The 16,051-nt window shown below is 41.0% G+C and overlaps 2 protein-coding genes across 2 annotated transcripts; one reads left to right on the forward strand and one right to left on the reverse strand.

Annotated features, from left to right (window-relative positions):
* The first annotated feature begins 406 nt into the window (after nt 1-406).
* On the forward strand, nt 407-4,653 carry tufm (Tu translation elongation factor, mitochondrial). The gene is made up of 10 exons (XM_080904426.1): nt 407-516; nt 1,243-1,289; nt 1,380-1,518; nt 1,643-1,809; nt 1,936-2,205; nt 2,462-2,594; nt 3,298-3,402; nt 3,532-3,683; nt 3,905-4,024; nt 4,205-4,653. Exons 1-10 carry the CDS (start codon nt 480-482, stop codon nt 4,373-4,375), a joined length of 1,341 nt encoding a protein of 446 aa, XP_080760552.1. The 5' UTR covers nt 407-479; the 3' UTR covers nt 4,376-4,653.
* A 9,500-nt stretch (nt 4,654-14,153) lies between these two features.
* kcnj12b (potassium inwardly rectifying channel subfamily J member 12b) lies at nt 14,154-15,437 on the reverse strand (the record flags this gene model as incomplete). The annotated part of the gene is made up of 1 exon (XM_080906388.1): nt 14,154-15,437. One exon carries the CDS (start codon nt 15,435-15,437, stop codon nt 14,154-14,156), a length of 1,284 nt encoding a protein of 427 aa, XP_080762514.1.
* Between the last annotated feature and the right edge of the window lie 614 nt (nt 15,438-16,051).

A 16,051-nucleotide genomic window follows, 5' to 3' on the forward strand; every position in this document is an offset into this window, starting at 1 on the left:
CAAAGAGAATTAATTACGTCAAAATAAATATATGCAAATCCCAGAAGAAACGTGTCAGAAGAAACTAAGGCATATCGATTGCGATATGTTTGGTATTATTTATATATCTGTTATAAAATACACACACCTTAATAATGAATGTAAAAAATAATATTTGCCTTTTAGATATCAGCAAACATATTATTAACAAACATTAAGTTCAGGTTACTTGGGATTGCTCTCTTAATTTTTTTTTTAATATTAGCTACATAACTCATACTTTCTTTAAATGGGTTTCAGTCTTTTGCTTAGTCTAATATAATAACATACAATAGTAGTATTAGTAGTAGTTACATTAATAGTTACTGTTTTGCAATGTGAACATTTTACGCACCAACTTAAACATGCGCATGTGCATGTACGTAAAGGAACGACATCGTTGGGGCTGGGAGATTATTTTCTTGAATTCCGATCGTCTTAGGTTTGTCAAGCCAGGAAAGATGGCGGCGCTTGTGGGGCTGCGTGCGTGTTTGTCCGGTAAATATTGTTTAATTCATTTAAACTATGTGACTCTGCTTGCATTTCTGACAGTTAATTGATTTACACCACCTTTATTGATTTATACATAATATCAAACACTGTTCGGACATTTAGAAGTACACGAATATGAAAATAAAATGTGATGCTGTGTCTTCCGACAGCAGAGCAAGGTCACGTTACCAGTGACGGTTAGCTAACAATAAGACTAACCGAGGATGAAGAATGATTACTAAAATCAGCACCTGGTAACCAGAAACGAAGGAAAACATACTGTTGATATAGGTAGTCTTTAAAGAGAGGTGACGCCGTCCTTTTTGGATCTAAAGTCATCAAAATTGATTAATGTTAGCTGCAGCTGTTAGCATGATATAACCTGCCTGGTTTATGCAAAACTCTTTTTATTAGCGCTCTATATGGCACAGAAGCATCACGGCCGGTGCGAGTGCAATACATCCGGAGCTGTGCAGACATGCTGGCTGAGATTTTGAGGAAAAATGTGTGTGGCAGTCAGTGCTAATCTCATCTATGTGAGGGCACGACTGCACTGATTGAAAGGGAAATAAGGGCATGGACACCTAAATGTTCACTGACACAGAATTAATACATATTTCCGCATTTTAGAAAGATACATAGTTTAAATATGTTTGGCAATGTTTTAATTATTGTGTTGTGGCACCAAATAGTCACTCTTTATGTAAGTTTTTTTTTATTCCCTCTTCTCAGCCCTTCAGCTTTCTTCACCAAGCCTCCTGCACAGCTCCTTCAAATTGGTAAGTAGTTGCATGAAACGGCATGCTGCACGCTGCGAAGCACAGATTTTTTGCAGTGGTTAAATTATTGGGTTCTTCTTTGTCACGCAGTGTGCTGTGCCTCTGAGCCGGCGAACCTTCGCTGCGGAGGCGAAGAAGACATACAGCAGAGACAAGCCCCACGTAAACATCGGGACGATCGGCCACGTCGATCATGGCAAAACCACCCTGACGGCAGCCATCACAAAAGGTAGACCCACTCAAGCTGCTGCTGTCACACCGGTCTGGACACAGTCTGGTGTTAATGTGTGTAATAACTTTGTTTAGTGAATTTTGTAAGGTGAATTTCTATCACTCAATTCGATCCTCCCCAGTGCTCGCTGATGCTGGTGGTGCCCGCTACAAGAAGTATGAGGACATTGACAATGCCCCTGAGGAGAAAGCCAGAGGAATTACCATCAACGCCTCGCATGTAGAATACACCACAGCCAACAGACATTATGCTCACACAGACTGCCCTGGACACGCTGACTATGTCAAGGTATTCTTTTTTTTTTTTTTTTTTTACCTTTTTTTTTTTTTACCTGGATGCAGCCTGATGTTACCAGGTTGTAATCCTGCCTGTTTGTTTGATCATATTAGAAATGTGTCTGCTTTTCTTTTTCAGAACATGATCACAGGCACAGCTCAGATGGACGGCTGCATTCTGGTGGTGGCAGCCACTGACGGCCAGATGCCTCAGACACGTGAGCACCTGCTGTTGGCCCGGCAGATCGGTGTAGAGCACGTGGTTGTTTTCATAAACAAGGCAGACGCCGTGGAGGACAAGGAGATGCTGGAGCTGGTGGAGATCGAGATCCGCGAGCTGCTCACGGAGTTTGGCTACGACGGCGAGAACACACCCGTTGTGATTGGCTCTGCACTCTGTGCTCTGGAGGTGAGGAGAAACACTTTGTCAGTCAAAGAAATTTCAGAGCAATTTAATTTTGACATCCAGAAGTCAAAATTTTAGGTGATCTCAAATATTCAGCTTCTGAGAAAATAAATTGAATTTTAAAGCTGTCAAGTCAAAATTTTGAGGTGACCTCAGGCAAGTTTGTATTTTCATTTATTTTATTTTCCTCAGTGGTGGAGAACAAGTTTCAAACTAGAATGTGATGTGTTTTAATCAGATTTTTCCCGCTCTATTTCAGAACAAAGCTCCTGAGCTGGGGGTGAATGCAGTGATGAAACTGCTGGAGATTGTGGACTCTTACGTTCCTCTGCCCAAAAGAGAGCTGGAAAAACCTTTCCTTCTGCCCATTGAAGGGGTTTATTCAATCCCAGGTAGGAGAAAACACTATCTGATATTGTCAGTCTGAAGCTAGTTGGGTAGAAATAATGGTGATTTCTCTTGATTTCCATTGGTTGCATCATGTAAAGTTGTAGGCAAATGGAAAAACAAAAGAAAACGATAAACTGTTTTTAAACCAGGATGCAGACCCCAAAAATCTAAACATCCAAATCAAGATTCACTCTTTTAAGAAATAAGGCTGAATTTTTAACCATCCTTGGCTCCGTTACTTTGTCAGACGGTCTTCATGCACAACAATTCTAAATATTTTAGGCAAAGTACAAATAAAGATTTAAAGAAATTTATAAAAGAAATTAATATGCAAACAGTAAAATCAGTCAAAAGGACCTGAGCTTGAAAATCTGGGTGTCAACTTTGGCATAGAGAGCGATGCTCCAGTGATGTATTGTGCAGTTTTGTCACATGTTGCAGAGCTTTGCTGTACTGAACAGTGCAGCTTCCAGCAAAGCTCCAAAGAAACATTTGTACGGTGTTTTTGTTTTTCATATCCCACCAAGGACGTCTTCAAAGTTAATTTTGTCATGATGCAGTCACAGCTTTGGAGCGTCAGTAGCACAACTCATTAGTGATTTTACCAATTAGCAGTAAGAAGATTGCAGATCTCTGACTCTGTTTCTGATCTGAGAGCGAAAGCGTCGTGTACTTTGAGTCTGAAGGTTCCTGCTTGTGTTGCAGGCAGGGGTACGGTTGTGACGGGCACTCTGGAGAGGGGCGTCATCAAGAAAGGAGACGACTGTGAGTTTGTGGGTCACAACCGCAGCTTCAAGTCTGTAGTGACAGGTGAGGAACCTCCTATGATGTTAAGATATGAAATCATGGATAAAACATGACAGCTTGCAAATGAAATGTATCTTGAAGTGTGCATCCCCTTTATTTGGATTTGTTTGTTTTTATTTTTCTTGGGTGCAGGTATTGAGATGTTCCACAAGTCTCTGGACCGGGCAGAGGCAGGAGATAACCTGGGCGCTCTGGTCCGAGGCCTGAAGAGGGAGGACATAAGGAGAGGGATGGTGATGTGCAAGCCAGGGTGCATCATGCCTCACCAGAAAGTCAGAGCTCAGGTGTGAGAGCCACAGAGTTTGACTACAGAGGGTTTTAATTATTTAAATTGGGGCAGTGTGACACTCAGTGGACAGATCAGGAATAGCACCACCTTTTATTGAGATTTAAAAAAAAAAATTTCATGAGTTTTCTACAGTTATCACAGTTTTATAAGCAGTAGTACGTGTTTATATATAACTGGAACTCTGCTGTGTGTGTCTGTGTGCGCTCTGTGTTACAGGTCTATGTACTGAGTAAGGAGGAGGGAGGCAGACACAAGCCGTTTGTCACCAACTTCATGCCCGTCATGTTTTCTCTCACCTGGGACATGGCCTGCAGGGTCACTTTACCTGCTGACAAGGTGTGTGTCTGTGTGTGTAGTTGTAAGTGTTGTAAGACATCTTAAACCTTTCAAGTGTTGTTTGAAGCATTGAGTGGTGATTAAAGCTGGTGTTGCCTCTCATTTACTGCTTTCTGCATTTATAAACACGGATTTCAGAGGAAACTGATGGTTTTCTTGCTCTTTTTTACTTTCCTTTAGGAAATGGTGATGCCAGGTGAGGACACCTCATTGACGCTCACTCTCCGCCAGCCGATGGTTCTGGAGAAAGGCCAGAGGTTCACTCTTAGAGACGGAAACAGGACCATCGGCACCGGGCTGGTCACAGAGATTATGACAACTACAGATGAAGACCAGTGTAACTGGGGCTGAGGAGGGCCTCTGCAGAGGGCTGGGCTCACGGATGGAGTGGGTTGAGGGGGTGTGTCAGGCAGGAGGGTGAATGTGTGGCTGTCTGTGTCTGGTCAGATCAAATAATTCTAGAAATACAAATGAACAATACATAAACACACACAGATGAACAGGATTCAGGAGAGGACCCGCAAAAACGCATGGCTCTGTTGTGCAGGTGCGCCTGACTAAAACACCTGTGATGTTCCACTGTCAGTCAACATTGTCATTTATGTAATAAAATGTATTTAATAATAAAACCGCCTCCTTTGTTTTGTGCTACTTGCTCGTGTATTCATGTGCTTGTTAAAACAACACAGATGCTGCAGAGAAGATTTATTTTATTTTTTAACCAACATGATCGCTGACAAAAGTAAATAACTGCTTTGGATTCACTGCAAAAAAAATTAAAAATCAATAAAGTTAAAAAGAAGAAAATTTCCTGGTAATTTTCTCCTACTACATTATGGACATTTCCCTAAATGGGAACATTTATAGTTTGGTAAAAAATAAATAAAACTACTAATGCAGAAAATTCATTCATTTAAAGCTATGTTTTATTGTATTTTTAGGAAAGTCTCCTCGAGTCGGTCACTTACAATTATATTTTACACAACATGACTGCACAGCACAAACAGTATCCCTGTGTGTAGAAAGATTAAGAAGCCACAGGAGGGCAGCAAAGAAGTTCCTCATCAAAGAGTCAAAGTCTGTTGTATCGTTTATGAGATATAACACACTGAAAACGCAGGATTTTACCGAGCCACCTCATTAACAGTTTGATGCTCAGCAATGTGAAAAAGTCGACATCCCACAATAGGAGCCAATCTTTGAGCAATAGCTCTTTAGACTTTTTTAAGGTCCTTTAAGGAGCATTCATGATTGTTTTTCTTTGTTTTCTTCAGTTACATGTGTGCTGCACCCATCCTCCCTGATTTGAGCAAAGGTGGAGGCTGAGGGTGAAGTTTCTTTAAAAGCAGAGGCCAACCAAATGAACTACTAACTAACATGAGGATAAGTAACGTTTACATTAAACGGTGGGTGCATACAGTGTATAAAACTCACCCAAATACTCATTCAAAAAAGAGTCGATACTGCAGGTCAAATTTTTCAGGTTAAGAAAAACTGTTTTTTTTTTTAACATAACCAAACAACCATGTGCATCAAATGAGATTAATGGGATGATTGTTTCATAGCTGTTGGATGGTGACAGTGTTCGACTTTAGCAGCAGGTCTCAGCCAGCCTGACCTCAGTGTGCACTGAGCAGTCGGTGTCCCTCTGCTCGTTCATTCCCAGAAGGACGCGCTCCAGTTGCTCCATGTTTGCTGTCGGTATTTGAGTCAGTGCCTCCTGTAATCCAATCAGCTCCGTGCTGTAATCAAATACTGTATGTCTGCAGGAATCGAGGCTGGAGCAGCAAGTACTACTGAGTGATGTGCTCAGCTGGAGGGTAAACATCTCCATGAGCAAAGTTACCTCTGCGAGACAGACACAGATGACCAGACTGAAAACCGTAGTATGTTTCATTGATACAAACCTTGGCTGTGTGTTAACACTTAATGCTGAATGTGGTTCAGTTGTGTTTAAACCTGCTGGGGATGTTTGCTGAATCATGCAACAACAGTTTTCGTCTTCATTTTAGCAACAAGAGATGTTTTAGGGTCGAGACTTGGTTACAGGGTTAGGTTGGACCTCTGTCAGTTCTCAGCATAACTTGTTTGGTTGCCTGAATTTAAAAAAAGACAGTATAAAATTTTATTGATTATAATCATGTTTTGATAAAGACTGGTTTAAACATTTCCATTCGCTTCTGCTTATCCTTTTCAGGGTCACAGGGGGTGCTGGAGCCTATCCCAGTCTGTCGCAGGGCCAACACACAGAGACAGATCATCATTCGCGCTCACTTTCACACCTATGGGCAATTTGGATTCATCAATTAATCTATCCCCACAAACTGCATGTCTTTGGACGGTGGGAGGAAGCCGGAGAACCCACGCAAACACTGGGAGAACATGCAAACCCCACACAGAAAGACCTGATGGTGGCATTGAACTCAGCACCTTCTTGCTGTGCGACAACAGTGTTAACCACCGTGCTGCCCGTTTAAATGCTTTTGTTTCCCCAACTATTAAAAACAACAATTAGCAATAAAATCAGTGGAAGGAAGGAAAGTATACATATACTCACTGGCCATTTTATTAGTTACACCTTGTTAAACTTAGTTGGATCTCGTTTGGTCAGCAGAACTGCCTCCATTCTTCATGCCATAGATTCAATAAGGTGCTGGAAACTTGCCTCAAAAATTTGGTCTATGTCACGTTGACATGACAGCATCACACAGCTGCTGCAGATTTGTTGTCTGCACGTCCATGATGTGACTCTCTTGTTCCATCACATGCTAAAGATGCTCTGCTGGATTGAGATCTGGTGACTGTGAACTCACCAAAACCAGTTTGAGTTGATTTGTGGTAAATCTTACTGGAAGCAGCCATTAGAAGATGGATTCAACTACAAGGCAGAATGGGTCCCTGCTTTCACGCTACTTAAATTCTTACAAAACTCATCAGACCAGGTGACATTTTTTCCAAACTTTTGTATCCCAATTTTGGTGAGCCTGTGCAAACTGTAGCTTGAGTTTCCTGACAGGTCAGTGTGGTTGCACCTGTTGTGTACAGTCACATTTCTCACATTTTAGATTTTTCCCCCTTTTCTTTATTACATAATGATATCCAAGCAGGCTTCTTTAGCACAGCCTCTATTAGAATTTGATCATAGTTTACACTGCAGTCAAAAACGCCCTGATTTCCTCCCACAGTCTTTCCCAGACAGGGTGGTGTTTTTCTTACCAGCTATGTTACGTTCACGAGTGCACTACTCTAACCTTTAAGCTGCTCACACCCCTCAAAAGAATAGCATGACGCCGCCTTAGCTGCTCGGTGTTGCTGTTAATGGAAGGAAAAGCTGCAATATAATATAATAATAGCAAGAAGACGCTGGTTTCCGTGACATGTTCAGTCTTGGTTAGAAGTGACACTGGAAGGCCAGCGAGAGCTTTAATGGTTTCGTTATCAACGTGAAGACTCATTACCCAGAGCCTGATTATTAGGACATGAACGTTGGCTAACTAGGATTTATATCAAGCTGAACTAGGATCTAAATGCAGAGACCTCAAATCAACTTTTAAGGTTTTTCTGAAGTGATGATTAACGACATGGGAGCTACGTTAAGCTCCAGGCTGTTTTTGTTATTGAACCTGTCCTAAACATTTTCAACTCCACTAAACTGAAATGAGGAGGCAACAACAGTGCTATTTTTGTCTTCTCTAAAAGGGCCACATAGAATAATTTTTTTTAAGAATTTGTCCGTTTTGAGATTAAACTCAAAATACTATTTAGCACATAGACATGGTGTGGTGACGAGTATACAGACGTTGAACAGAGTGTGCAGAAAGCTGGACGAGTCGGCTGGATTTGTGCAAGATGTAATAGTTGGCAATGGACAGATGCAAGGATATCGATGGTTACACCCTTGAGCAGTATAGAGGGGGTATGTTGTATCACAAGACACAATAAGACTAGTTGTTTCACTAACTCATCTACACTGGGCATTTTGTAAGGGGGTATAGCAGCCGTGGCAGTGGTTTGACTTTTTGGCACTTTTTGGCTTATTAGCAAAATTAGCAATCCTTCTGGGTTTTTTGCCTTTTTTAAACGTGTTTCAAATACTGTCTCGTAACATTTAACCTTTTTTAAAAACAATGTGTTGCATTTTAACAACAGATAGAACACACAGGAACAGGAAGCAAAGTGTTAAGAAGCACCCATGCCATATATGTTCTTGCACAGAGAGAGTGTGTCATATTTTGGGGTTAAGTTTTATTTTGTTTGTTTGTTTCTTGACCAAAAGCTCCAGAAACAATGAGTTTGCAGCGTTTAGTAAGTTCCACAAATTGAACTCTATGCGTGATTTTATAGAATATAATCTAGGTCTAAAATGTCCGGAGTTATTGCTTGAGGAACGGAAATGCAGCTGTTAGTGCTGCATCATGTTATTTTCTTTTTTCCACACTCCACCTCCTTCTAGGAGCTGAAGTAAAGAATAGAGCTGGTCCAATTAAGGCTGAATTTGCCTTTCAGCAACCCACTCTGCATGTTTGAAGACTGACCCTCAACGGCTTCTCATCCTCCACAACAGTGCAGAGTGGGTGGGAAGGATCCCAGGTTTATTCTCAGTGCTCCTTCCATCACACACAGCACATCTCAGAGGATACAGACGGATAAAAGTAAGAGATTGTGCTTTCATTTGGCACTAATAGCATGAAAGTCAAATGTAATTAAACACAGAACAGTTTGCCACGAGTTTAATATTTCTCACAGCCTCACTGATATGCCAGGTCACATTAGCTGGTAATTGAGTAAAAGTAGATCTGGGTAGAATTACGATTAGACAGAGGTACCACCAGCACATAGGGGCAATAAAATATTTGCACATTTTAACCAAATGTGGAGTGTTTTCTATCAGTGGAGACTTTCTGTGACTGTGAAAGAGAGCTAAAGAGAGTGAAAATAACCTGTTAAACAACAGCAGGAACAGTGACGAAGGCTCTACATTAGATTTCTGTGGTGTGAGTATATGTGCATGTGATCCCTCTACAAGTGCTCAAGGTTACAGGGCAGCGAAATCCAAAAGAACTGCCAAGTCTTGCGTGTGTGTATGCAAAGACGTGACTGATTGGTTGCATAAGAGCGAAAGAAGAAACCTCTGACCCCAACCAGATACCCTCAAACCAAATCACAGCCATAAATCAAAGTCCATTCCTTTCTGCTTATCAAACGGCTCACTTACTTTCCTCAGTCATGCTACACCATACGCACTCATCAGATGCTTATTGTAGGATTATTCATGTCGTTAGTGTCTGACTACCACAAAGGGCAAAAAAGAAGGAAAGCTTGGCTTTATCAGACAATTTTATTGTGGTAATGAGAGGAGGAGTCTTTCTTTTTTCTTCTTTTTTTTAGTGCATCTCCCACTTTTAAGGTGTTGTCTCACACAACAAACGAAACTCTGCAAGGAAACAAAAAAAGTGTGGCTTCAAATGCATTTAGTGGAAAAGAGCAAAATGAGGTCAGAGATGTTCAGTTCATTAGATGTCATTTCAATCCTTTAGGCAAAAAGAGTATTTCCAGTTTATTTATTTCTCAAGACACTAAAAATTCCAATCCCTTACTTTTATAAAACCGTGTGCCAACTTACACTCACCCCCCATTTTATTAGGTAAACAGTGTGTTCACCTGCCACCAGAAGATCACCCGAAACATTAGACCATCAACACCTGATTGAATGGTTCAAACAAGGCAGGATGGATCCATGCTTTCATGCTGTTCATGCCAGATTCTGACATTACAAGACCAGATAACCTTTTTCCAATCTTCCACTGTCTAATTGTGGTGAGTCTGTGCAATCTGTAGCCTCGGTTTCCTGTTCTTAGCTGACAGGAGCGGCACCTAGTCTGGCGTTGTGCTGCTTTAGCCCATCTGCTATAAGATTTCACGTGTTTTGCATTTGGAGATGCTCTTCTGCATACTTTGGGTGTAACAAATGATTATATGATGCTTTCCTTGAAGCGGTCTGGCCATTCTCTTCTGACCTCTACCATCAATAGAGCGTTTTTTCAGGGAGCTCATTGAATATTTTCTTCTGTTGTGTGGGAAGATCTCAGTAGATGAGCAGTTTCTGAAAGACTCATACCAACATCAACAACCGTGCTATGTTCTTTTCTTCCCCAGTGGCTGCAATGTGATTGGCTGATGAGACATTTGATTAAGAGAGCTGGACAGCTGGCTAGTGAGTGTATATATCTCTCTGTCTATAATTATGAGCATTCAGCCTGACAGATCAGAAGCAAAAAATGTATTTACAATACACTGACAGATATATTAAACTTTTTGCTGTTTTACATGGAAAAACTCTTTGATCAAACTCTTGGTGCATTTGAACCAACATTCGTTTTCTAGAGCAAACCTATTCTGATAGTTTCAGCGCGAGTCAGCAATATATAGAGATATACAAATGTGTTGGAATGTGCTGAAATGGCAGTTAGACGCCTAAGTTAACCCACATGGAGTTTTTGGTTTGATGAATATGGAGGGGAAACTAATTTGTCTCTCCTGAGATAAAACACAGTCTGACCTATTATTCTTATTAAGACGAAAAGGAAGATTAAGACAGTATTTCCTCCTCAGGAAAAGCATCAGACTGTTAAAAATAGATTAAATAGCAGAACAAAAATTAATAAAGTGCATCTGTTCAGTGGCTGTTATCATGTCTTTTTTTTAGCCCTGCATGTAGTCTTCCACCAGATGAGCAGGTCAGAGTAAAACTGGGACGCTCAGGGTCACTTTGCTTTGCTTAGCTTTTTTTCACATTCATTAATCTCAGTGAATAAACAGTTCAAGGTATCTTGCACAAGATTTGATTAGCTTGCACTGATTGTGAATATTAAAATGTTCTGATTTTACTCTAAATACCTGTTTTGCAGAAAAAAATATGACATATCTTCTGAAAATCCCCTCTGATCTGAGACTCTATGAATCAACAGACTTTATATAAACATAGTTGTTGTGTCAGGCATCCCCTTTTGGATTTGTCCTCATAAAGGGCTCAGATGTGCCACAGTATTAGCCCACTCTGTGTCCCATGGGTCACATATGGCACAGTGCTTCATTTCAGATGACTTTAATTAGACTCTTCTGTTGCCAATGGGGTCCCTCCAAAATTAACTTTCAAGTTTTGTTTTGTTTTGTTTTTTTTTAACCAGTGAGTCGTTAGATCTTATTAGTCTTTGCTTATTTCTAAATATATTTTTTCACATCCACACAGCTCAAGTTGACATTTTGATTTGCAGGATAACATTTATAAGGAGAAGAGTGGGCGGTTTTATTTTTATTTTCATAGTCTGTTGCCTCTGAGAAGAACGGACAGATTTATTTCCAATGAGAGTTTTCTAAGTTCTGACTCAAACTGCGAAATGTACAATCGTAGCTCAGGGGCTGTAAGTGAGCAAAGCATGTCTGAAACATTGCTGACCTTGGTAGTAACACCAGGTGAAGTTATCTAGGTAAACCTAGCAAACATGCTTACTTTACATTATTACAGGGTTCAAACATCCAAAGAAATGATCTTTTTTGTGCAGTCCCTGGTTTAGCAGAAGATAATAAAGGACGTGCTCAGATCAAATCCATTGTAAGCTAATGTTAGCATGTTAGCATATCTGTGGTTCATTTTCCATGGTCTAGTTTCATCACCAGCCAAGCTATAGTTGCAACATTTACTGTAATACTGATTGTAAAAGCCTTTTCTCTGCATTTTTAATCTGTGGAGGATACAAAAGGCCCACTAATAAAAATATAATCTCTGTCTTGATCGTAGTTTATAAGCTATGCCACGTTTCCTCAACAAAAGAACTTCTACTTTTTCTTATCATAGTTATATGGAGGAGTGAAATCTGTGATAGGGGACATGGGCTGTTCTGCACTATAATCTACCTCCACAGTTGTTGTGGGGCATCGGCGCTGATTTTGGAGTGGATTTGTGGGTCTGTGTGTTTTTACAATTGCTACGAGGCAACGACTGTGCTTTTGTTGGGTTAATTGAAAGCAGGTATATTTGATTGTGCTTCCACTCTAGTCTACTTATACTCCACAGAGCAAACAATGCTGCATATTTTTTTCTTTTTCTCTGGCTTGCTGAGGATGGGGTGGTCGTTGATCTAGCAGGATAACTGTGATTAATACTTTCCACAGGACCACTCCCAAGGGCACAGCCATACTAGGGGTTAGATACCTGAGATTCTCCACCACTTGTTTTAAAACTGAAGAAGCCTCTTGGGTGATAGGCAAAATGTTCTCAGGAGCTTAGAGGAGTCCAGTTGCCTTATTTTCAAGCATTCAGGACTGTGTTTTGTATCCATTTTGCAAGTTGGACTCTGTCCCTCCCACCCCCCAACTTTTAAGCACAAAATACTGTAGCTGGGATTGTTTCATTCTGATTTAAGTGTTTGTCTAATAATTCCCTGAAGTGATCTTTTTTCTCATAGATGGCTTTTGCTCAGACCTAGAATTTGAGTGTTACAAATACCTATTTATGTACAAGATCAATGCACTTTCTTTATTAGAAGGTTTTATGCACTGGTTCTGCAACTTGTGAGAGTGCACGTTTTGGGCTTGAGGCTTTTAGCCTTAGTCTTTGTATCATGATAGTCACAAGAATTTCTATATTTAAGAACCCTTTTCTTGTTTTAAAGACTTCACAAAGTCAGCTGGACACAGCCTTTTCAGTCAGATCGCGAAACTAACAATACCTTGACTAAGCAGCTAGGCAGAGCAGTTAAAATCATTAGCCAGACAAAACCGATAGTCCCAACCTGGAAAAGCTGATCCTGTTTATCGGGAACTGTCTCTAATTAAGGAGCCTTTGTTTGGAGCTTCTATTATGAGAGTAAACTGCATAATGTGTGCAGTAGCAGTGGAAAGTTTGACAATGATAGTAATAGTTACCAACAGAAGTGAGCAAACTAGTTCTTCAATGGTATATTAGCAATGAAAACAAGTGATATCAGGTTACAGCATACTTGGAATACTTAATACATAGTAAAACAGTTCTGCGCAGAAAGGAAAACAACCAAAAAGGGAAAAGGAATCATGTGTTTATTCACTGTAATGTGGTGTTAGTTTGTTTCTATGTGTCAATATTGTAATATATAGTACATAACAAGAATAATTGATTTTATAAACATTTCTAAATTCAATTAATTATCCCACTCGTTCCCCTGCTGTCTAGCACCACTTTCTCTGTGTAAGCTTCTTGCAATAAATTTAATTTAATACACACTATGAAGTGTCATGACTTGGTGTCCCGGGTAAATCAAACTAGCAGGGGAAACAGTTTGGAGCTCCAAGATTATCATAATTTCCAGCAATGTAACAAGCTGTACAGGAGAGCTATACAAGATATTGCCTTATCCATATTTTGTCTCACTCCTACTCGTAATGCCACTGAGTTTCTAGTAAATGCAAGTAATTCAAATGTAAATTTAAGATCCAACATTTGTCACTGGCTGAAATAAACAGAGATGAATAGTTTTCCCTGCTATATACAAAACTTACAAATGATTTGACATAATTTGTTTCCCCTTTGTGATAGAAATATGTATAACTCTACCTTTTCTTGTGCTCATAACTGCATTTGTGCCAACCAGCCAAGTCAGTCGCTAACGGTGTTTAATGAAGAGCATTTAATGTTGTTGTCATTCAAAGAAGTGTTACGTTTGCTTAGAATGAAAATCTGTCTCTCATCCACTTTTGATTTGCACTTTAGTTTTTATCAGTTGAGCTCGGAGAAGTATTCTCCAGGTTTAGTTTCCTAAACAATAACTTCAAGTTCAGTCAAATTCACTGCACACCTCGCTGCAAATTTGAGGAACCTACAGATAGTCCCGCCATGACTGGGAAACATTTCTCAAAATATTTATACAAAACTATGCTATTGTCATGCATTTTATTACTAGGAACTGCAATTGTAACATGACAGCTGTTTTTCCATAAAACTCAGTGATCATCTCTGGAGAGCCTGAAACGTCCACGGACGAGCTTCACTACTCTGTACTGCTGGTCCTCCACCTGCCTCAGCGGTGTCCTCATATCAGCAGGATGACAGTCATAGGTCACTTCATGTGGCGATGTTCAAAACAAGCATCAAAGGTTAAATCTCAGATTCTCTACGAGAGGGCGTTTCGTGTTCGGTAAATGACGACTCATTCACTAACTCAGATGGACACTCTCTGTCCTGCTCTTTCTCCATGTCTCCCTCGTCCTCCTCATCCCTGCTGATGAAGGCCAGCTCATTCTCATAGCAGAAAGAGTTGGCGGCAGATGTTGGGAATTTTCTCTCCTCCATGTCTTTGGCGCTGCACCTAGGGGTGGATGGTACTTCAAATGTTTTGTGAAAGTAGGCGTAATCTATCCTGTACTGGTTCTTCTCCTCGAAAATGATGGGCTCAAAGCGGTGACCCCACAAGATCTCCGAGGGCAGGTATGAGCTGCGTGCTTGCGTCGTCATGGCTGTGGCCTCCACCATCCCTTCAAGTATAATTACTATCTCAAAGTCGGCTGCTTCGAGATCTTGTTTGCTGATGCCAAAGAGTGGACTTTCTTCATCAATTTCGTGTATGACGGTGAGCGGGGCAACCAGAAACAGGCGGTCCGTGCCTTTGTCGTATCCGACGTTCATGTCGATCTGATCCAGGGGGATGTACTCGCCTTCCTCTGTGTAGCGGGGCTTCACCAGCTGGGCTCTCACGTGAGCTTCCACGATGTGGCTCTTCCTTAGGTTTGCAACTCTGAACATGAGGCACAGCTTCCCATCGCGCATAGCAATTACTGCATTGTGGCTGAAAAGTAGCGTCTCTGCACGCTTTTTGGGCCTTGCCATCTTTGCCATGATGGCGCCAATCATAAAGGCATCAATGATGCACCCCATAATAGACTGAAAGACCACCATGAAGACAGCTGCTGGGCATTCCTCTGTGACAAAGCGAGCTCCGTACCCAATGGTTGTTTGGGTCTCAACGGAGAACAGGAAGGCTGCCACAAAGGTGTGAACGTTCATGACACAAGGAACAAAACTCTCGTCCCTTCCTTGATTGTCCATGTCACCATGGAGCAGGCCAATGACCCAGAATGCAAAGCCAAACATTAACCAGGACACCACAAACACCAAGCTGAACAGCAGGAACATGTATCGCCAGCGGATGTCCACGCAAGTAGTGAAAATGTCAGATATGTACCGCTGTGACTTCTCATCCATGTTTGTGAAATGGATGTTGCATTGGCCGGTCTTGCCGACAAACCGGCTGTGCTGTTTGCGTCGTGTGTGGATCTTTCCATTGCCAAAACTGCCCACAGCAGGCATAGTGCTCAGTCTAAAGCCTTCTTCTTCACAGGACAAGAAGCTGTGGTGGTGGTGGTGGGCTCTTCCCACACTCATGCCTCAGTGGTGCACAGCCACAGGGCTTCACGCTATCAGCCTGGCTCATACAAAACTGACCAGGCTCAGGGGAAGTGCCCAGCACTGTGAAGGTCGCTGTAAAGGAAACACAGGCAGAATATTAATACACAACATCAAATAATAGGGAAACAAAGAGAATTGTATTTTCCTTCATTTAAGCAAAGAACTGAGATAATCATACAGCTTCAGAAGGTCACATGGTTATCAGCATTGTGTATCAGATTCATTAGTCAAGCCCAGTGAAAATGATGCTCTTTTCTACTTCAATTTCCCCTTCCTGAAGTACCTTTGGCATGATTGCATTAATTTTTCTCTATTCATTTTGATGTCTTCTGCCATCCACATTACAGATATTACATTTCTTTCTCCACCAAAGCACGTCTACACTTATAAATGTGTCACTGCTGATTTCGGTTCAGCTCTCCACGTAGCTAAAATGATCATCTTCAGGGTTTTTTTTAAGTTGCTTATATGTTGCTGAAGTAAAATAAAACAGACATTTAATAGATAAAAGATTTTTAATGGTATCCAATTAAAAAAACAACAACTCTGCTTTGCTTTCATTCCACCTCTTCTGTCAGAAATTCTGCGGC

This window comes from Rhamphochromis sp. 'chilingali' (genome assembly GCF_963969265.1).
Source record: "Rhamphochromis sp. 'chilingali' genome assembly, chromosome: 15".
NCBI lineage: Eukaryota > Metazoa > Chordata > Actinopteri > Cichliformes > Cichlidae > Rhamphochromis > Rhamphochromis sp. 'chilingali'.